At 38.6% G+C, this 22,356-nt stretch overlaps 1 protein-coding gene across 1 annotated transcript; it reads left to right on the top strand.

The window, feature by feature from the left end:
* Window positions 1-667: 667 nt before the first annotated feature.
* Window positions 668-12,289, top strand: LOC108670747 (dolichyl-diphosphooligosaccharide--protein glycosyltransferase subunit STT3A). The gene is made up of 14 exons (XM_018158243.2): window positions 668-927; window positions 1,302-1,469; window positions 1,820-1,980; window positions 2,654-2,744; window positions 4,391-4,497; window positions 4,749-4,940; window positions 5,046-5,160; window positions 5,692-5,969; window positions 6,254-6,349; window positions 7,013-7,093; window positions 7,358-7,546; window positions 7,886-8,105; window positions 8,793-8,981; window positions 9,708-12,289. Exons 1-14 carry the CDS (start codon window positions 813-815, stop codon window positions 9,851-9,853), a joined length of 2,148 nt encoding a protein of 715 aa, XP_018013732.1. The 5' UTR covers window positions 668-812; the 3' UTR covers window positions 9,854-12,289.
* The last annotated feature ends 10,067 nt before the right edge of the window (window positions 12,290-22,356 follow it).

The raw sequence follows: 22,356 nt of genomic DNA on the forward strand, positions 1-22,356 counted from the left end.
ATGCACAATTTGTATTCATGCAGAATCATGAAATTTTGATAACCTGCAGTAAATACTATACCTAGCAAAAATAAACTTACTCAAAATAGATAAAAAAAACTTCTCTTGATGCACTTTGTAGCAACACTTGTGAAATGCAACTCAGCTAGTTATCAAGTTATCAAAAGAAACTTCTTGATAAACTCAATAATGTGATTATAATCGGTCAACTTGAGTTGACCAAACTAAGCTGTCAGTCAACCCTAAACCGCAGTATGTCATTCTCCGAGAACATAACTTTCAAATTAAATTGTACATGAACTTTGACTGTAGCAACCTGAGGACATTTGAACAACACAACAAAGAACATTTTAAAGTTGTCATACATGACAGCAACCATTAGTGCAAGTCTTTTGCGCTCACTAGCATACTACGTATCCTTTTTGGTAAGTAGGCTTGTGACAATATTGCTCCGCTTACTCATGTCAGGTAGTAGAGGGTTAAACATGCCAAAAAGCCCTATCATGTGTCAAAACAAAATCTGCTAGGTCCAACATTATTATGTTTTGTTTGAGTTCAGTTGAGTCTATCAAATGATTGCTCATGAACCAAGATCCTTGAGGCATATATGGTGTTTAAATTTGGTCAAATATTGTTTCATAACTTATTAACTTTATTGATAGTTGTTTCTTGCCATTACTTTGACAGGTGGAGTGCAGGAATTGCAGGAAAATTCCTATTTATAAAGTCATGCTCTTCAACCATTAGCTTGATTTTTGAACAGGAAATTTCACTCATTTACGTCATATTATTGATAGCTTTTGTGCATCATAATGGCCAAATCTTCCATTTTGTCAAGCCTTCGGGTATCATGGATTATGCAACTGTCCGTCAAGAAACAAGACACCCTACTGAAGATGGCAGTGCTCACCTTGGCAGCATTATTATGCAAGTATTTTGTCAGATCTGTTGAAATAAATTATGTAAATCTCAAGTATTTACCTTTGTTTTGTTCTAAATGTTTCATAATGAAGAAATATTTTTCTGTTGTGTACATGGTTGCATGGGAAGGATCTTTAGTGACAAGTTAAAAGGCCTTCAAATAAATTGTTTGCTAGTGAGACTTAGGTATTGATTGCTTGTGTATTTGGTGGAATTTTCTGCAAGCTTTTGCATCCAAAGAAAAGTTGATTTCTTTTCACAGGTCTTAACAAACTATACTATGATTTGAATATTTAATCAGGATTCTAAATCAAATATTTACTTATAATTTCCATCAATGGTTGCAGAATCATCCAGCTAATTTCTTGTTATTATTGCAGCTTTTTGTTGTCGCCTGTTTTCTGTGCTGCGCTTTGAGTCGGTCATCCATGAGTTTGATCCTTACTTCAATTACCGCACCACCAAGTATCTGGCAGAGGAGGGCTTCTACAGTTTCCACAACTGGTTTGACGACCGAGCCTGGTATCCTCTTGGCAGGATAATTGGTGGTGAGTATGTGCATTTATTCCTACCATTATTCCTTAGAAAAGATTTACAAATTGATTTACCTACTACGTCCTTCGCCAAGTAAAACATGGATTTTAAACATTGGTGTTCATTGAAAAGGTCAATTTAAACTTATACAAACCATTTGTTTTTCATTTTGTATTCACCAAATTTAAATTGAATACGTATTCACTTTCTCAACTTTTTACATTCAATGGTGAAAATGCACACTGATATCAGATTCTATGTTATCTGGCAATATCTGGCAGGAATTTTGAAAAGATTGCACTTTACTTCTCATGGTCTTTAATTATTTGTACAATAAGTTAATTGATTCTTCTTTTATTTTCAGGCACCATCTATCCTGGTCTGATGGTGACAAGTGCCATCATGTACCACTTGCTCAACGCCCTGCACATCTCTGTTGAAGTGCGCAATGTTTGTGTGTTCCTTGCCCCGTTCTTCTCATCTCTTACAACACTCGTGACCTACCACATCACCAAAGAGCTCAAGGTGATGCTTGTTTTGTTCTTCTATCTGGGTCAAAATCTTGCGTTGATTCCCAATTCTACCTTCCACCTAAATTTTGGCTCAAGTATGTATGTCTATCAGGCATTAATTAATTTGAAAATTTCTTTCTGAGTATCTGAAATTAATTTTAAAATTTTTTGTCGTTGAGACAGTGTACATCACAGTTATGAAAGGAAGTTTTTATTCATCTTGATGCACAAAGATGCGTTTTCCCTAAAATTTAGTCCATGTTCAAAAAGTTTAGTCCACTAGAATATTTACTGATTTAACATACTTTGTAAATGGTGAATTAACTTACTTTGATTTTTATTGTGATATTTAGATGAAAATCAGCTTGCACTTGTTTCTTAATATCACAATAATACTCTGTTTTACTTGTATTTTCATGGGAGGAACGTCTTCATTAGTTGTTGCAAGAAGTTTGTCTTGTCTCTAGACTCTATATTAAAGATCTACTCATGGCAAATTTCAATAGAATCTTCTTACAGAATGGCTCTCAAGATTTATTTTCCGAATAATAAAAGGAAAAGTTGAGCTTCGTCCCCATATCAAGATTGCCAATGTTTTGGAATTAATGAAAGTCTCGATGTCGGCGTCAGTGTTCCTCAATATGTTCCAAATATGTAGAGAGAATAATTTACATGCTTCTATACAGGGTCCTGGCGCGGGGCTCACAGCTGCTGTCATGATAGCCATCGTGCCCGGCTACATCTCCCGCTCAGTGGCTGGCTCCTATGATAATGAAGGTACGTCAATCATTAGTTGAATATGTGGCATACGTTGAGGAAAGGTGTGAATATTAACATGAATATGTTCTACTGAAATTTTTGTTCAAATCACTGTTAGAAACCAAGAGCAAATTTCACGATTTTGGTGAATAGATTCACATGTTCAAGTAATACTGAATTCATTCAAGTTTGAACAAAAGCAATGTCATGAAGAAAGATAATAATAAGTGATTTTCAAAATAATTTGCTGTTCATTAAATAATAACCCTGACGAAGCCTTGATTAGCATTGGAATTGTTTATAGCACGAATGCAACATGAACGGGAAAGCTGTGCATGTAATAGTGCTTATCCAATCATAAAAGTTTCCATTAATTCATCCGCTCAATTAATTTGTTAACTAGCTGTATAATAGACTTGCTTAATAAGAGATACAAGATACAGGATGATTCATGGAAACTTCCTGATTTGAAAGCTCAATATAAAAATAACTAGTGATGATATTATTACAATATAAATTTAACTGAAAAAAAATCACCTGAATTTTTGTATCACTTAGTTTTAAAGATGATGTCAGACAAATGATGGTCACCATTGGCAATGTAATCAGTTAGTCAATTTTTGAAGTTCCGTTCAACTTATTCAAGAATATTGACGGGAAATGGGTTGGCGTATGTTGTTCTTCAAATGAGGTAGGGTCCTTGGACAGTCATTGTAAACAATTGATTTATGATAGCCCTACAAAAAATGACACGGAGCCAAATCCGGGGGTCTGGTCGGCCAAAGAAGGTCCCTCTCAGGGAGATGAGGCGCTCTGCAACATGTTGTCTCCAAAGACACACGCTCACAAGATGCTCACCCTATCATGGTTCACGCTAGACTGCTGTCCCCAACAGCATTGCCGCCAACTTGCGTCACGTTACAGCCAGCCCACGCCACGTAGGCTACCGGCGTTCCCCGAACCAATCAGAGCGCAGCACTAAGCCATCTCACGACCAAACAAGTGTGATGTCACAACCATTCGGCAACACCAGCAGACCAATCAGATATTAACACTTTGAACATCGCACTTTTTGGTCTGGGGCTTTATCCGTCATCATAATATCATCGCACTGAATTGGCCGTGGCTTCATCCTTACCAGACATCCCTGATATTCAATTCAGTCAGTTTTGGCAAAAAAAGCGTCAATCATTTACGTGTCCTGAGCTGCAGTCACCGTTAGTGGGCGTTCGTTTTCCTCAAAGAAATAAGAGCAATTATGCTGATTATGGAACGGCCATTAGAAGAGTACTCCTTGACAGCAAACGCACGCTGCTCACTTGTCCTATGCATAGGTGCAACTGACTAGGCGGGATACAAAACTTCAAGACATTGCCTTTCAAATGAAATATTCTTTGCCCTTTTCCTACAATATCTGCCTGCTCGACGCGAAGTACAAAACATGAAGTTTCCGTGAACCATCCTTTAGGTACATAATAATTTTTGAAGTCCGACGTTGCTGTGTTGTTTTTGAATATTTTCATTTTGGATTGATGATGCAGTATATTTCTTTTGTTTATATCTGCATTAGAGTATTCAGTGTGATATAGAGTATTCAGTGTGATGTCGAGTAAACAGCGTGATGTTGAGTAAGCAGTGTGATTAATGAGCTCTCTTCATGCCAGGTATTGCCATCTTCTGCATGCTGCTCACTTACTACATGTGGATCAAGGCAGTCAAGACTGGCACCATCTTTTGGTCGGCCTTGGCAGCGCTGGCTTACTTCTACATGGTCAGACACACTAGTCCCACGATTTTATTTGCAATGAATGTTAATTTTATTACTGGAGTTAAAATAAAGAAACAACGAATGTCTAGAACATTTAACGATCATCATAGTCATACTTCAATTCCCTGATGCATATATGAGATATATCTGTGAATGGCATGCAAATTTCAAAACAAAAATCAACAGTTCGAGTGTGTTTTTTTTTCCTAATAGTGTATTGAATTTTGTTGGTTACATAAACTTGTGGTGGACAGGTGTCATCATGGGGTGGCTACGTGTTCCTGATCAACATCATCCCCCTGCACGTGTTAGTGCTGATGATCACAGGTCGCTTCTCTCACCGCATCTACGTTGCGTACAGCACACTCTATGTCATCGGCACTATTCTCTCCATGCAAATTGCCTTCGTGGGCTTCCAACCTGTCTCCACTTCAGAACACATGGGGGTGAGCTTATTACGTACTGCCGTCTTGCGTGAAAGTGATATCTTTGTTTTTTTATATGTATATTTTTTTAATTCGGAAATTTCATTGTCATATTTTATTTTTCAGGCCCTAGGAGTTTTTGGGCTGTGCCAAATTCATGCGTTTGTGGACTACGTTCGAGCACGACTTCCCAAGGATCATTTTGATGTGCTTTTCAGAGGCGTGGTCACGACTGTTGCTGGTTAGTGTGACAAATTTTGTTTGAATGAAGCAGCTATGATGCTAAGATCATGGTATTAAGTGCTGATTTGTCTCAATCTTACAGCAAACTCATTTTACTTATACTGGGTTTTTCTTTAACTCAGGGATTAGTCTGCTATTGTCTAAACTCTAAAGATTCTAATCTGATCGTTTGAAATTTACAGCTTTTGGTTATTTTTTTGGATTCTTCGTTTCAGGCGTTGATATCTACGAAATTATATCAATGATCTTATAATTCTTTCTTCATGCCTCGCATTTACTGCAGTACTGGAATAAATTGTTCGGTTTACCAGCCATTTGTATTTTATTCAATTAATTCACGAAAGTTTACAAAAATCTATGATAAAATACGGCTGCATAGTTCATGATTGTATTTAACTTTATTGCTTTCTTCAAATTAAACATCATTGATCATCTTTATGTTATCTAAGTTTATATGAAATGAAGCTGAGTAATTGATTGCTTCTCATTAATCCATCACGCATATAGCGCATAAACTTGTGTTGTGCAGGCGTTGCCGTACTTGGAGCAGTGGCGCTCACTGCTATGGGTAAGATCGCCCCCTGGACCGGCCGCTTCTACTCGCTACTCGACCCTTCCTACGCCAAGAACAACATCCCCATCATCGCCTCGGTGTCCGAGCACCAGCCCACCGCTTGGTCCTCGTTCTACTTTGACCTGCAACTTATGGTGTTCATGTTCCCCGTGGGACTCTACTACTGCTTCTCGCGCCTCACTGATGAGAACATCTTCATTATCCTCTACGGCGTGCTCAGCATCTACTTTGCCGTTAGTATCCCTATGGCTTCTCTATTTATCTGCTCAAATGTTAACTTTTATTGCCATGTTATTAAATTCTTCCTAGTATTTTTCCTTGAGCTAACTGAATTTCTAATGCACTACCAATGAGACCCGAAATAAGGTTTTCTTATTTCGACCGGTTTCCTTGTATGATTAGAACCAGCTTGGAATTTTCCACTCAAATGTGGTTAAGTGCATAGTTTTTTCTAGGGTTGAATATCCTTACTATACATTGTTAGTGCTGTAATTGTAAGATTTTATTTATGTCACAGGGAGTTATGGTGCGCTTGATGCTCGTGCTGGCCCCTGTCATGTGCATCCTGTCAGGCATCGCTGTGTCTTCCCTTCTCGAAATCTACATGCCTCAGGTTATTAATCTATTTTATTAGCTTAAAGTTCTTTGTAGGCGTATCTACGGCAACTTGAGAAGGCGCCTACCAATGTGAATGTTCAATTTACTAATTGAGTATTGTAATACTGAGAAAGGATCATGTGAAAGATGAGATATTTTCTCAAATTAGATAAGGTAGAACTATCGTTACCTTGCTTAGCTAACGACTATTAACAAAAGTGTAACAAGGAGACTGACTTATAGAATGACTGTTTGCTAAAAGTTTGTTGAAATCTAATAATCTGTGTACAGTTAGCTACAATAAATCCTAACTAAAATCCATAGCACAGTTCTAGTTTCCTCAGTTATTTGGAAAAGGAATGGACAATGCGAATAATTAAAATAACAAATAATTCTTTAAGCTATCCAATTTCAGCGATAAATTCTTGATGCAAAATTTGTTTAAATCCTAATAGTCAAATTTTGAGTACAGTTCAATAAAAAGTGCAGCAACTTTTTTCTTCGGGTATATTGAGTTCTTGCGTCCAATCTGTCAAACTATGGTCAAACTCAAGATTATGAGCTAGGAAAGAAATTATGCACGCATTTCTGAAGATGAATTTACCTGCCTCTACAACATAATTGATAACCTGAGGTGCTCGTCCATATTGATAGAAGAATACGATATGTTGATGTGCAGGTGGACTTGGATTCAAACACCAGCTCTAGCCTAGACAAGAAGAAGGCTAAGCAAGACAGCAACTTCTTCTTCCGTGGCCAGGTTTGTGATCAAAATTTTGGTTGGTCGACCATTGTAAACCTCTTATCATGGTCCTAGTTTGTTTGATATGCCACTCACTATATCGTAATTGCTTCAATTGTCCGTTTCTTGCGTAATAGACAGTCAAGATATCCTAAGATGCTATGGCGTGAAAAGATCGATGCAATGTAAATTCATACAAAGTAGAATAGTATGAACTATAACTATAATTATATTAATTCTACCTTTTTTTCTATGAAATTTATCTTATTCTTTGTGTTCCAGATTGCGACAGGCTTTGTGACTCTGATGTCGCTCTTCTTGATCTCGTACACGCTGCACTGCACGTGGGTAACGAGCGAGGCCTACAGCTCCCCCTCCATCGTGCTCTCTGCCCGCGCCCACGACGGATCCCGCATCATTTTCGATGACTTCAGGGAAGCCTACTACTGGCTACGTCACAACACTCCGGAGGTAAACACTTATTTAATAGCAAATTTCTCATTATTTAACTGCAAATTTCTCCCAAGTGCTTTTCAAATCTCTTCACTCGCGCCCAACTTCTGCAAGTGAAGGGCTTCTAAGCCACACGCGCCAATGATGTCCCAACAAAAATGTTGCAAAATCTATTTCTACTTTCTTTCATGTCCTGTTTCCCATCTCTCCGTTGTGTGCCTGTTTGGAATGAAGTTCGTGCCCAATTACTTGGAGAAACACTGATTGATGAGATCTTGGTTCATGTATTACACTTGAGTTCTCTGATTATTGTAAATAAATTTGAGGTCAATACTGAAAGGGAAATTTCCAATTCAGGATGCGAAGGTGATGTCGTGGTGGGACTACGGCTACCAAATTACTGCCATGGCGAACCGCACCATCCTAGTGGACAACAACACGTGGAATAACACGCACATCTCGCGCGTAGGTCAGGCCATGGCCAGTCCTGAGGACAAGGCCTACGAGATCATGCGAGAACTCGACGTCAATTATGTCCTCGTTATCTTTGGGGGCCTTACTGGATACTCCTCGGACGGTGAGAGCCTTTTTATATGTATTTATTCATTTATTTATATTTTTTATTTTTTGTTGTACTTTAGAAGCAATTTTTAAATATGAATTACAAAATTGCTTCTAGTGTGCAACAAAAAAATGTATTCGGTTGAAGATGGTAAAAAATTCGATTGGTAGATATTTGGCGCCCATGCACGATTTTCATCATGGAATTGCTTGGCACCTTTTTTGAGCTGGTGACGTGAGTTTTGAGTGATCTTTCAACATAATTATCTTTCCTCGCTTTCTTTGGTTTGTATTAGCTGAACTTTACATTTTATTGAGTTAATCTCAATTTTGGACCCTATACATTTCGAATTGTATGCTTTACTATCCATGATGCATGTATTTGTTGACTATACCCACAAGAAACACTTACGTATTGGTTTGCTAGGTATAATCTTTCAATAATACCCCTTATTTCTTTGTTTAAAACGTGTAATTGATACCTGTTTTGATGTTTACATCCTTGCCGTAAATTCTCCCGCAGATCAGAGACCATAAAATAACTATTCTCATTTTTTTTTATTTTTTTATCTTTTATTTTTATTAAAAAATAGAGCAATTATTCGATTAAAATAATTAGACTACTCCTGTAATCTGTAAGTCCTTCCCAATTGTCGATAAAATAGTCTCGATAACTGGTGCATATTTTGTCTCATCCGAGCAGACATCAACAAGTTCTTATGGATGGTGCGGATTGGTGGCAGCACGGACAAAGGCGCCCACATTAAGGAGCACGACTATTACACCCCGGCAGGCGAATTTAGAGTGGACAGAGAAGGCTCGCCAGTGCTCCTCAACAGCCTCATGTACAAAATGTGCTACTATAGATTCGGCCAAGTCTACACTGAAGGAGGTAAGGCACGTGCGTGAAGGACGATGAGGGTGATAATGGAAAAGTCGGTATATTATTTTCTGTAAGCATCATCTACATTGTAAATTACTATATGGGCCGTTTCACTTTCTTACTTTTTTAATTCATATATTGGTATCTCTAGAAAGATTAGAGTTGTCTGTCCCTAGGAAGTCTGCTAATCTCCTGCAAGATGTCGTACCTCTTCAGAAGCCTTGATGGTAAACCGCTTTTGTAAGAGCATTGTTTCTGAGCGCCCATCTCAAAGCTCGCGGACCCAGACTAATAGCTTCAGTTTTATGGCTGACTGTTGTGGCGGCAGATTACATGCTTTCCTTCCACTGTCTCTTGCAGGTGGCCGAAATCTCGTGCTCACGACCTTTTGCAGGAGTTTCTTCGTTTCTGCTGCCATGCTACCTTAATTGTCTCACTGAAACACTAATGCTAATTTTTTTCTCGCCAGCTTCTGCGGGCTATTTATTTCAATCTACCATACTCTTGTGTGTAATAATAATTTTTTTTATTTAAGAAACTGTTTTTGATGGAGACCTTGCACATTGCTGGTGACGGTATTCTCATAAAATTCGGATAGAAATGGCTTCAGCAATTGTGCGTCTGGCGAAAATTTTATTGAGCATTATACTTGTACTTACCAAGCTGCATGCTAACTTTTATTTGGACCTTGAATCTATTTAACATTTTCGCTTATCATCTGGTTCCTATTTGTAGGTAAGCCAGCAGGCTACGATCGCGTGCGAAATGTGGAGATCGGCAACAAGGATTTCGAGTTGGACGTGTTGGAGGAAGCATACACGACCGAGCACTGGATTGTCCGCATCTACAAAGTCAAGGACTTGCCAAACAGAGGTTCATGAAGTGGTCTATTTTATTTCCAGTTTGATTGACTGGTCATGTCAGCCATCGTAAATCCTGATGTAGTTTATTTTCGTGGGGCTTGCTCAAGTTGAGTTGTATCTTAATCCCTTCGTCCTCTCTTGAAATTATCAGCAGGATTCCTTAATTCGACTACTTGACACCATGTGATCGGCAGCGTGATTTCCGCTCTTCTGAGAGTGAGATGGTTGTCTTCTGAAATTGATGGCAGGTGTAATTGTTGCTGTTGTATGACTTTCGGGTTGATTATCCTGGCGCTTTTGAAAACTGCCGACGACGAGGTTGCGTCGCACTTGTACGTGCTGTAGTCAACACCGAAGTTCAGAGTGGCCGTAAATGGGATCACAGTGACTAGAAATGACAAGTGTTCAACAGTTGTTAAAATCCGTATAGGCGCGCGGAATGTGCGGAAACGCTAAAAAGGGGTCTAGAAACCCCATTTTAGAAATAAGTTTTCAAAGTTGAAACTTTCAAACTTTGAAACCTAGCTAAAAAGAAGAATCTCATAGGTCACAGACAACATCACTGCCTGCTTAGTGAACTTGAGATTTTTTTTCTAAGTGCTGAATTATTTCGGGCTTCGGTATTTTGACTTCTCTGTGTACGCTCAATTTGTTTATTCCATCATCGCTTTCACTTGACTGTATCGTTTTGTATCAGTCTAACCTTTCGGATATTGTGCATGCGTACACAAGATGCCCAAGGCATCACCAGCGTCTCATCAGCTTCTAAGATGAATTCATGTTGTTCTAAAAGTAATATTATATATCCAATGACACCCAAACTAATTTATGATGCTGAGAAGTGAAGCAGAAGTGACGGGTTTGACTCGTTCTATGCGTGTAACTCCGATTACTCATCGATCTCAATTACCGATTCTGCCCTACATGATGCCCGACTATTTTGATTTGAATGTTGAAGGCTTTTCATTTTCAGTCACTGTGATCCCAAATATGTTCACTTTCAACTTCATCGCTGTTGTCTGTCAGTACAAGATATGCAACTTATTTGGGCCGTTTTAATTTGGATCTCGACCAAATTTTTTTGCCACTGATAAAGCTGTGTACGCGTCTACATTGGTTAATGTAGTTGTTATTTATTACGGTATTGGAAAATTGACATCACTCGGGCGCTACTCGGTTATATATATGTGATATCTCAAAAAATTCTCGGTATTGATTTTTTGTCTGTGGTGGGCTCTTACCTGCACCTATCCAAACTGTGTGTGTAATTTGTCAAACGTTAAAATCGAAAGTCTATTTATATTTAAAATTATGGATGGATATCAACTGGAACTCGCCGTTTTATTTTTGTGACCGTAATCTTTTTCGAGCGTGTAGTAATTGGGTTCTCTTGACTTTTTTTCAATTAGGATCGACTTCCTAGCACCGTATTTCGTGTTTGTCGTGTCTCAATACGGTGACAATATTTGCATGAACTGCTTTTGGTTTGATGTTTGGTGAAACGTCCTTAATTCTTTATTAACATATCTGAACCGTTGCTCCGTTTTCGTTAACCAGGTGCTACCTTCATTCCTTCTTCTAGTGTTTTAGTTCATGTGCTTATTTTTGAGTGCCCGTTTTAGTTCACTGAAGTTCGTTGTTGTACATGCTACATGAGTATGCCTTGCTCTAAGATGAGCTGACATTCCAGCTTCCTCATGAGTGTACTCATCATTCGGAGTATTAGATTCCTTGTATGATTAGAACCAGCTTGGACTTTTACACTCAAATCTAGTTAAGTGCATAGTTTTTTTTACCTATTAAGTATTTTTCGCGACTAGTGTTTGCGCGTTAGCAACCAGTTATGTAGTTTTCCCGTTTCCTTTATGAATAATTTTGTACCGTTTATTAATCCTTTGTGCATTTATCAACGTCAGTGTGAGTTAATAGTCCGATGGGACGACATTTACCGTCCCTACAGCACGTTTCTGGATTTTAGTGACGTTCTGCACGATGTATGCAGCTGCGCGTTAACTGCGCCTGTATTAAAATGAAACGATTTAGTGATTCACGGTGTTAAGACTCCTATCTGTTGACGGGAAAATTTACTGGGCATTGAGTTGCATTTACTTGAATGTATAATTAAATATATTAAATGATGTTTTGTACTAAAGGGCAATTGAATTTTCGAATATATTATTGATTTGTCTGTTTTTGAAGCAATTACTCCATTTGTGTTACAGCTGCGATCGTAGATTATTTGGTTGGCAGGATTTTGATTGCCGAGTTTAAATATCTTCAAAGGTTTGCGTATTTAAAATATAGATAATTATATACTTATTTGTATTGAGGCGTTGCTAGAATATGTTGGAGTGAACTAGGAATTATTTAATGATTAATTACAAGTTAGCGATGATGTGTCATCTCAGAAAGAATGCTTTTATACTTGACTTTCTTGATGAAACTTTTTCGCACCATGGAGTTTCATTGTACCTTATAAATTACGGTTGACGATGAAGCCTTTTACGAAGGCGCATTATCTTACATAGAATTCTATTGTCCTAATATTGTTCGGTGTGGGAGCGCAGCCGAGCACCACCAATTTTGTGCACCAATAAGCCCTGAATCGAACGCCTTGGATCTCTCCGGACCTACACCAATCAGCCGTGCACCACTCGGCTTTGTCCTCTTCCGGCCTTGACCACCACCTGCCGTGCACCACCAGGCCGCGGATCGAATATGACTTCCAGGCATCGTTACGTTCGACCGAGGGCTGGTTCGACCCACGGCCTAGATACGGACGGCTTGAAGTGTTGAAGGCTACGTTCCGGAAGGCAGGATTCATGATGGTCCATTACATCCAGAGCAGTGGTGGTCTTCGGCAGGCGACCCTTCGGTGTCACACCTTTCTTGGCTGAGAAAAATTGTAATGATAAGGCAATTTTTATAACCAATGTCAAGGTTCTTCCGATAGCAAGTTATTGTCTCAAATATTTTTCTGGCAACTGTACTTGCTACGCGAAGAACCCAGTAATGCGATACGTATTTCGGTATTACATCAGAGAGTTTACCTTGCACTGGTCCTAATGTTTATTTCAATAGAGATTGAGAAATTATCTAGATCGACAGTAGAACCCTTCGCTAAACCGACAAGGTGTCGGGTTTTCCTTTAGTTCAAGTAGATTTCGATGTGAATCCTCTAACATATCAATGCAATATCTGAAATTTGAATTATTCATAATGACAACCGCTGCTCTGCAGCAGCGGACAGACCCCATATTAATTTTCGCTTGAAATATTTTATCAATAGTGTAGTTTTTTTAGTCTACTCTTGCTATGGAAATTACGAAAAAGCGACGCATCATAAGAGAATGGCAAGCCTCTCTGAAATTAATAAAATAATAAATTTCATCTCCATGACTCGGGATTAATATCCCGAGTAGGGGTTAATATCCATGACTGTAGCCAAATACACTTGTATATTTTGGATACTTTGAGACGCTCCATTTTCATAACTTGATAACTTCGAACGAATAAAAAAACCGACCATGATTATTTGCGCTATAAATGGAAGTCTATTTTGCATTAAAAATAAACCGGGTCAAAGTTCTTCAAAGGGAATATCGATCCGTCAAAAAGTAATGCGATTCTTATCGTTCACTTCGCCAGTCTATTTATGCGAAAGGAACACGTGTGGAGCTGCGAGCACCTGCCTTGCACTCGATGAGTAACTGCGTACAAAATGAACATTTCTATAATGAAGATGATGCATATAAAATTTCGATAAATGAAGGTGCATATAAAATTTTGATAAATGGAGAGAGCGCATTTAAAATTTCGAGAAATGAAGACGGTGGATGTGTAATTTTGATAAATGAAGAGAGCGTATTTAAAATTTCGATTAATGAAGAAGATGCATTTGAAATTTCGAAAAATGAAAGGCGGCATAATCAAATTTCGATAAATGAAGAGGGCGCATTTGAAATTTTGAGAAGGAACACGTGTGGAGCTGCGAGCACCTGCCTTGCATTCGATGAGTAACTACGTACAAAATGAACATTTCTATAAATGAAGATGATGCATATAAATTTTCGATAAATGAAGGTGCATATAAAATTTTGATAAATGGAGAGAGCGCATTTAAAATTTCGAGAAATGAAGACGGTGCATGTGTAATTTTGATAAAGTAAGAGAGCGTATTTAAAATTTCGGTTAATGAAGAAGATGCATTTCAAATTTCGAAAACGCGTGTCTGTGCTCGTCAGAAGTCCTATGGGATTTCGCGCTCCTAGGGGGATTGTTCCTGAGCGCCCCACCGCTGAGCTCGCGGTGTCTGACTGTAGGTCTCAGTTGTGGGGTTAAGTTATTATGTAGGCAGGATTCCTTACATTTCCCTTCTCTGTCTCTCTCGTGCGGGCGGCCGACGTCCCGTGTAAGCGACCTCTTGTTCGAGTGTCTTCGTTTCTGTTGCTTTTCACCTGTCCTTCCTTGTCACTTCGTCTCTTTTGAGATGCTATCGCTGCTTCTTTCGAGCCAGCTTCAGCGGGCTGGACAATTGAGACCTTCCGCCCCTTGTGGGTGATGAATAATTGAGACCTTCCACCTCTATGGTGATGTTCATCTTGACTTTCGGTGCGAGATAGCTAAATAGCTGAAGCGCTAGTAAACATTTGGCCACTAAACTAACTAACTCAAATTTCGAAAAATGAAGGCGGCATAATCAAATTTCGATAAATAAAGAGGGCGCATTTGAAATTTTGAGATATGAAAAGGCTGCACAATAAAATGTGGAGGGCGCATGTGGAATTGTGGTAAATTAAGAAGGAGCAGATCTTATGTTAATTTACATATCGAAAGTCCGAGTTTGTTTATTAACGTTCACACCGAACTACCATGCAAGATTTAAACTAGTGAATCTTTCTTTGCAAAACTTACTGGCTTGATGTGTGTTGACTTTGGTGTAGAGCCCCAAGTTTATCATCTTGGCTAAGAATTTTAATACCATTTACGCTGTATTCGTTATCTATTCCATTCTTATCGTGAAAATTCCGAGGAACATAGGCTTAAACTCAACGCAATTGAAAACTCAGAGCCTTCCACGGCGGTGGCGAGTACGAGATTTTTTTGTGCATGCGTTTGTATATTCTGAAATATCTTCATGCTAGTTGTTTATAAAGTAGCACTTATGCAAAAGATGATAATTTTTTTTTATTTTAAATTGGTGTCAGGTTCGTATCAGTAAATTGCCGTATATCGATGTACGTAAATCATATCATAGAATTTGCGCAGAATTTTTAAAGACTTTTCAAGGTGATAAACTTAGCCTATTCACCTCTAACTGGAACAGCGGTCGTTGCAGCTTGTGACTGCCTAGATTATTTATTACCACTTCGGATTTTAATGTCGTAATGTAATATTTAGAATGGCTCATGTATTGCCTAAATGTCGGCCATTATCGTCAGTCTTCATGAACCATTTATGGCGCTGTTAAAATTACTGCACTGGTTTACTAGTTTACAAAAACATCTCAATTGTTCAAGCTTTCCACTGTGGGCAAATGAAGATCTAGCGTGATTCGTAGTTGAAATTATACATCGCGTGTCTTTTTTGTGCTCTGTCGGTAATTTCAAAAACTTTTAATAATTTGATGGCAATCCAGAAGAAACATTGAAGGCAATCCAGAAGAATGGCAATCCTTGTAAACATTCTAAAATTTTAGGCATTGTTTACTACTCTGCATTTGGGTTTTATATTAGTTTAATATAAATGTCCTCTTTTGCGTTCTGCGTGTGTTTTTTTTATGTAATGAGCGAGCTAAAGTAATAGCTCCCCAAGCAGAGGTGCACCAGTCGTGTATTCGCGTCACTGAAATCTACCGTAATCTCGAGTCTCGACTCGATCCGGTGCACTAACATCCTGTGCGCTCTGCCGTCACTACGCCGAGTAAATGACAGATAAACTCATCGGCTTATTTCATAATTGCTTTCTATACTTAGCTTCTAGAATGTAGAATGAACTAAGAAAGGTTTTTAAGAAATGAGGTTGAACATCCGCGAGCAGACTTCATTGTACGATTTGGCCACGGTTAGAACGCTTCTATGTAACGATATCAGCTGTAATTCTTCTGACAGCTCCAACTCCAAGCCGGTCTCCCATATAGTTCAACCATGGGTCTCCCTCCCGCGTATCACTAATATTACATACAAACGGTGACTTGACGAGTGGTATTTGTTGCAATTTTCTTTGCTCAATTCTCCATTAATAACACATGTTAATGTTTGAATGTTGAATGAAGAGTATTACTGTTTGAACGGAAAGGCGGCTTGCTGAGATTAAAGCCAGGGAGGGAGTGTAGCAAATTTGGAATCCGTGCTAAGTAGATCGTCTTGTGTTCGGTGTGAAACATTTGTTTTCGAATTAAATTATTGAATAAAATCGTTCATAACCACATAAGTGTCCGCATAACACCTATACTAGGTAGAACAATTTGCCTTCATGGTGCGTTTCATCATCTCGCTCCAATGAGTAGAGCATACGTTTATTCGTTTTAATTGATAACTGATTTATGTAAAAAATCTGTAATAATTCCTGCCGCATCGTACTGATAATATCTACTCACATCTAAAAACTCGAGCAAATCCGTTCACTATTAAAGGAATTAAGTGTGTCTCGGTTTACCTATTAAAAATACGTTTATTCGTTTTAATTGAAAACCAACTCGTGTAAAAATCTGTAATAATTCCTAAAGCAGCGTAATGATAATAACTACTCACATTCCAAAATTCAAGCAAATCCATTTACTATTGAAGGACTTATGAGTGAGTGTCTTGGTTGATTGAAAAATACGTTTATTAGTTTTAATTGAAAACTATCTCGTGTGAAAATCTGCAATAATTCCTAACACAGCGTAATGATAATAAATACTCACATTCCAAAATTCAAGCGCGTAGTTAGGTTTTGCGTTTGAGTTCACAGGCGGGTCCGCAGAAGTGTCGATTCAGTAACTGGCAAGCGTTCTCTACTGCCTCATGAGTTGCTCCTTATTACATCAGCCGTGGTTCAGATCACGCTGATGCAGCTGCGATTTCATCAGCTCCTGTGATGAAAGCTCATCTGACGATAATTTAAATAATTCATCAGCTCCTCTGATGAAAGAAAAAATAAAATTAATAAATTTATGTCGATATTATTTCAGTGAATTTATGCGTTACACGAAAATAGGAAATTAAACTTAAATTATTACAATACAGTAATGAAATGTTATTAGTTCAAAGTTTACGCTGCGTAATTTTTTTTTTACTATTAGAGAAGCAAAAATAGTTTATTTGCAATTTAAATTAGAACACACAACCATTATGAGTGATGTTTTCATGTCTCAAATTTTAGGCATTCAAATAATTTTAGTCAATTATTCGAGGTTTTTAGTTTAGTCCTACCATTGTGCGACAACTAACGAAGTTTTTTATTAAGTGAATTGTATTCTATCAAATGCCGTGTTGGCACTGAGCCACTGACGTCATGAGTTCCTGACAAATTTGACCAATCACGAAGCAACACATTGAAGTTATAGTTACAAGATACTTCCACAATGATTATGTTTCACTAGGAAAATCACGATCAACGTGTCTGGAATATAGATCTAAAATAAAATGTTTTCGAATATATTGATCTTTCGTATAAAAATTTCAAACCATGATATTTAAATAAATATCAAAGTAAGTAGAAGTTGATGGCAAAAATTTGTGTATACACTCACTCTGGGCCCCGTACCGTTTCTAGAATCATTCTCTGGACAAGCACGTACGAGGGTGGTTGTGAACGCCTACTCCTTGAACAAGAAATTCAGTTTCAGTTTGTGATATATTTGCTGTTGCGTTGTTGTTAGTTGCGCAGTCTTCTGACTCGTAGAGCCCAATATTGATATTTGAAAAGTATGGCAACAAATCGAACAATGATAATTACAGTTCCAAAAATCAACTCTTTTAATAATAGTGCTGGTTTGGTGCAACGCCCTGTTGTCAGTGGCGTGATGACCTCGTTAACCAACTCCAAGAACACCGTTGCGGACACTAAATCGATGCCAAGATTGCTTCCAGTGATCCATAGTAAGAAAGATTCCACTGCGCTTCCCTGCATTGTCAGCTTCTCGAATATAATTAAAGATGAAACTTCAGATTCCGAGCTGAAAATGGAGCTGAAACCTCAACGGAAGAGGCAGCGACTTGACCACCTATCTCAACTTGACTGAAATTGACACATCCAAATCTGATAAATGCAAAATTGTTAAATTGACTTGGAGTTCAGCCATCAGCCTAAGTTTTGATGAAATGTGCTGCCAGAGTGCCAGCGAGTGCCTACTCAGTTATTATTACACTAACTTGCTATTAAAAACTCTAAATCTTAGAAATTACAAGTTGTAGGTGGTATTTGTACAAATAACCCATAACTAAGTTATTTCAATTACTACTCTTGTCTCTTGGACACTAGGAGTTGTGGTTGAGTTTTGATATAAAATATCTTATATTGAACTTCTTTATTGCTAGAAATGGAAAAGCTTGGGCATTGATGTTAGCTGAAAATAAAATTTCAGTTCTATTAATCTATTACTGCTCAATCAAATTAAAATATCAGGTGTTCTATTAATCTTCACTGCTCACAAACTTTAAATCTGTCTGTATTTTACTAAAGTTTAGGTTATATTTTCTTGTTGTAAAGATGGTTCCTATTTTGTGCCAGCATTAGGTTGAGAGAAAGATGTCAAAAGTGGAGTCAAAAGAAAATCTAGCATATTCTAGCAAAAGGTCAAAACTTGTGCAACTCTAACAGTATTTGTTTATTTACTTGATAAATTCATTACTAAGCATGCTGCAGAAAAGCTTAGATATAGCTTAAACTCTTGGTTTTAAATATTCTAAAATTTTAAGTGTTGTTTACTACTCTGCAGTAATGTTTTATATTAGTTCAAAACTTTATTCAACACATGCAAATATTGATAATAAGCATTTAGAACTCATAAATTTTCAAGTTCTTTTTTTTTAAACTAGGATATACAATTTTTGTATGTTAATCTCTGTCCAAATTCATTGGTATTACAATGCTTTTATTTTGTTCACAGAAAACTGAAGAACCGCGTGGCGGCACAGACTGCACGGGACCGCAAAAAAGAGCAGATGGACTACATGGAGAATAAGCTAAATGAAATGACCAAAAGTTTTGACGCTGTCACTGAGTATTGCAAAGTTTTATTGGAACAGATATCTAGCTTAGAGAAACAAAATAATTTATTGGAGAGCAAATTATGTAATTGTAAATGTAACATCCAAGATAATGGTTTTGTCAATGTACTTAAGAGGAAATCAGACTTTGACAGTGATAACAATGAAGGCCTTGTTTTAGAAAAAGTCAAAATTTCAGAAGCTGATGATTCAGTTCCTGACTGTATTCTTGTAGAGAATCGTGTCGGTGTCAGTGGTGCTAACTGTGAACAGTCAGCTGTGACTGGCGCCAGAATCCCTGTCTCCATTGAATGTGTTGAGTCAGCAGTACTCAAGTCCCAGCCGAGGACAAAACCTCAGTCAGTGGAGGCAGTTTCATTGTGGATTCTGGTGCTAATCATGGCGTGTTTTCAGTCCAGCAGCCAAAGACGCTCGTCCATTCACTCTCAGGTGCGCAGTCAACTCCGCGGTGCAAGGTTCAGGCACCTCGTGTCACCTACAAAATTAGTCAACCTGCTGTCCCAACTAAAGTTAACAAAGCTCAATCAGCTGAAAAGTTTATTGAGAGCATTACATACATTCCAGTCTCGGCGGCGCAATTGCAAACATCCCGAGCGAAACAAACAAATCGGGCACCAATAATTCCTATAACAACGAGCGCCTTTATCAAGGAAAGCCAAAATCTTTCAAGTACTCAAAAAACCAATCCAGCTGCAAATTTCAGTGATTTCCCGACTTTTGAAAATCTCATCTCGGAATTTGATGCTCCAACTCCGCCTCAGACATCAGAAAGAACCAAGATATTTGAGACGGAAGACATGGAAACGTCAGACGAGGAGCTGTTGAATCAGCTCAACGAAATCTTGCAGCACGTGTCAGCGACATCGACAATGAAGGCGAGCAAGACGATCACTCCTACCGCCCCCACAACAGTGTTAGAGGACCGTTCGTACTCCATACCGCCTGCTACACCTTGCGTGCTGGATGAAATTCTCTCCATGGAGCGCGATGAAGAGCTGGCTGTGTCGTCCAAGCTCCTGTCTTCTGCGTCGCAGTTTTGCGCTGCATCTAAGAAGGAACGTATATTCGCGCGCGGCAGTTCTTCACCCTCATCAGGAGCCAGCATCAGCGGCTCAGACTCTGATTACGAGTCAATTCACTCGCCGCTGTCTGATACGTCGGAGGGCGCGCACGGTTTGCCCTTTGGTGATTTCAGTGAGCTGGAGCTCTTCCCTGCACTGGCCTGAACACCTTACTTACATTTATTTTTTGTATTCGTGAAAAATTGTTGTAGAATCCATAATAAACTATATATACTCTTGATGCATTCGCGAGTTTTATTACCGTTAACCTTTGCATTTTGTCAGCGTCATTAATTTTGTTCCGAAGCCATCACTTTCAATTATTAGTAGAGATAAATGATGAGATTGGCTAAAGATGAAAGTGGAAGAAATGCTCTATTAAAGACAATTTGCATAATTCATGTTCTGATCGCTTCATAATCAAATTCGAGCATTTGAAAAGTCACAGTTGACATAAATGATCATTCACACTCTGCGGATGTTTTATGAATTTTATTGCTCGCAGATTACGGATGAATTTACCAATAATACCATCGATTTGAAGTACTAAATAACCCTCTACCGCCTGACATGAGTAACCGGAGCAATATTCTCACAGGCCTACTTCCCAAAAAGGATGCGTTCTAGTGAGCGCAAAATGACTTGCACTGATGGTTGCCGCCACGTACAACTTTAAAATGTTCTCTGTTGCGTACAAACGTCCTCAGCGGCTGGTCACTACAGTGTTGCGTACACTTGTAATTTAATTTGAAAGTTATGTTCCCGGAGAGTGACACATGACGGTAGATGGTCAAGGGATTTGAAGTTTCATGAAGAACGTATTAGGAATTGTCCAACTGCCGTTTGATAGCAAGAAAAGAATATCCTGTCGTCAATTCGAGTATGAGTATGCGATTCAATCTATGCGCCTCGTGCCTATATAAGTAGTTAACTGAGCAACCACAATGGTTCCTGTCCGCTTAAAATTGGAAAATTATTCCTTACGTGGTCGCAGCAGATGATGCCGCCTTTACCTACGCTTCATGCCGTACTTGGATAATTTTACTGCCGACCTTATATGGAGAAAATACGTGCCAGGTCTTTTCACTTCCTAATCTGCGGTTTGAAATTGGGTATCCTGCCCGAGGACATGACCGTCTGTGTAAATACGAGACAATATGTAGGACAGTAGGAGACGTTACAGTGCCACAAGCATCGTATGATCGTATCACTATTAATGCGTGGTAGAATTTGACCTCGTCATGATGTGAAACAAATACTCTAACTGGACCGTGTATTACGATGCATATTTTTCTTATTGTTATTTTTTTAGAAAAGTACTTCCGATAAATTTCATAGAATTTCTTGAACACTGCAATAGTATCCGGCTATCCGCGTTACCCCTCGACGCGTAAGTGGGCAGAGTGCGAGGGATCAACAAGACAATAGCTATCGCACGCATGGCCTTGCGATGAGACGATCCTTCTAAGGCACTGCCGTGCCCTCAGCGCCACGACACCTGGCTCGCTGAGTCTCAGTGTGACTCTGACTTCGATTCAGTGTAGTCTAAGGATACGGGGTGAGCCTGAAGGATACTCTAGCTGTTGTGAAGGATAAGAAGTAAGACGATCAAAACATGACTTAGAAGTCAAGTGCAGTGTCCGTCCAAGTGATTCCTATGGCGATTAGTCAAGTGTTTTTGGGGTCCGTACGTCTGGCTTGTGGTTTTGAATGCATGGAAATGGTGACAAGAATTGTGTTGGCATGAAATATCCTCACTCAATGACTCTATGTTTTTTGAAGTTGGAGCTGATGATTTGGCTGAATTTTGTCTTTCATAGTGTATAGTTTTGTTGTTCTCTGTTGTTTCTTAACGGACAAACGTAATTTTTCTTATATGTAACGCAATTGTAGAACCAATAAAAAATTTGTCTTTTGGATTGAATAACCTTGGATTGGTTCCACAATGTGATATTTATAGGAAAGCTACGATTAATTTTCTTCAGTTTTACTCCTGGCACTTTCTATAATTAACCCAACCTCTGCCATTAATGATCGCTACAATATTTCCTTATCATATCTCTACTGAACAAATATGCCTTCAGATAAACGATTGTACTGTCCCTGTTCGGATTAACTGAGTTTTCGAGGACTCAGTCGAAAAGAATGGATGGTTGGACGTGTGTAATGGATCTGATTTCCAGTTAGGAATATGAAGCAGGTGTGTGTGACTATCGCTTACCGCACCTGTTGCTGACACCTGAAC

The sequence above is a fragment of the Hyalella azteca genome, unplaced genomic scaffold, assembly GCF_000764305.2.
Source record: "Hyalella azteca isolate HAZT.00-mixed unplaced genomic scaffold, Hazt_2.0.2 contig2298, whole genome shotgun sequence".
NCBI lineage: Eukaryota > Metazoa > Arthropoda > Malacostraca > Amphipoda > Hyalellidae > Hyalella > Hyalella azteca.

Excerpts from the sequence above, each read along its gene's own strand:
- LOC108670747 (XM_018158243.2), top strand. The coding sequence starts at position 813 with ATGGCCAAATCTTCCATTTTGTCAAGCCTTCGGGTATCATGGATTATG. Across the intron at positions 1,981-2,653 it reads ACATCACCAAAGAGCTCAAG|GGTCCTGGCGCGGGGCTCAC; the intron begins GTGATGCTTGTT and ends GCTTCTATACAG. Across the intron at positions 4,941-5,045 it reads CCACTTCAGAACACATGGGG|GCCCTAGGAGTTTTTGGGCT; the intron begins GTGAGCTTATTA and ends TTTATTTTTCAG.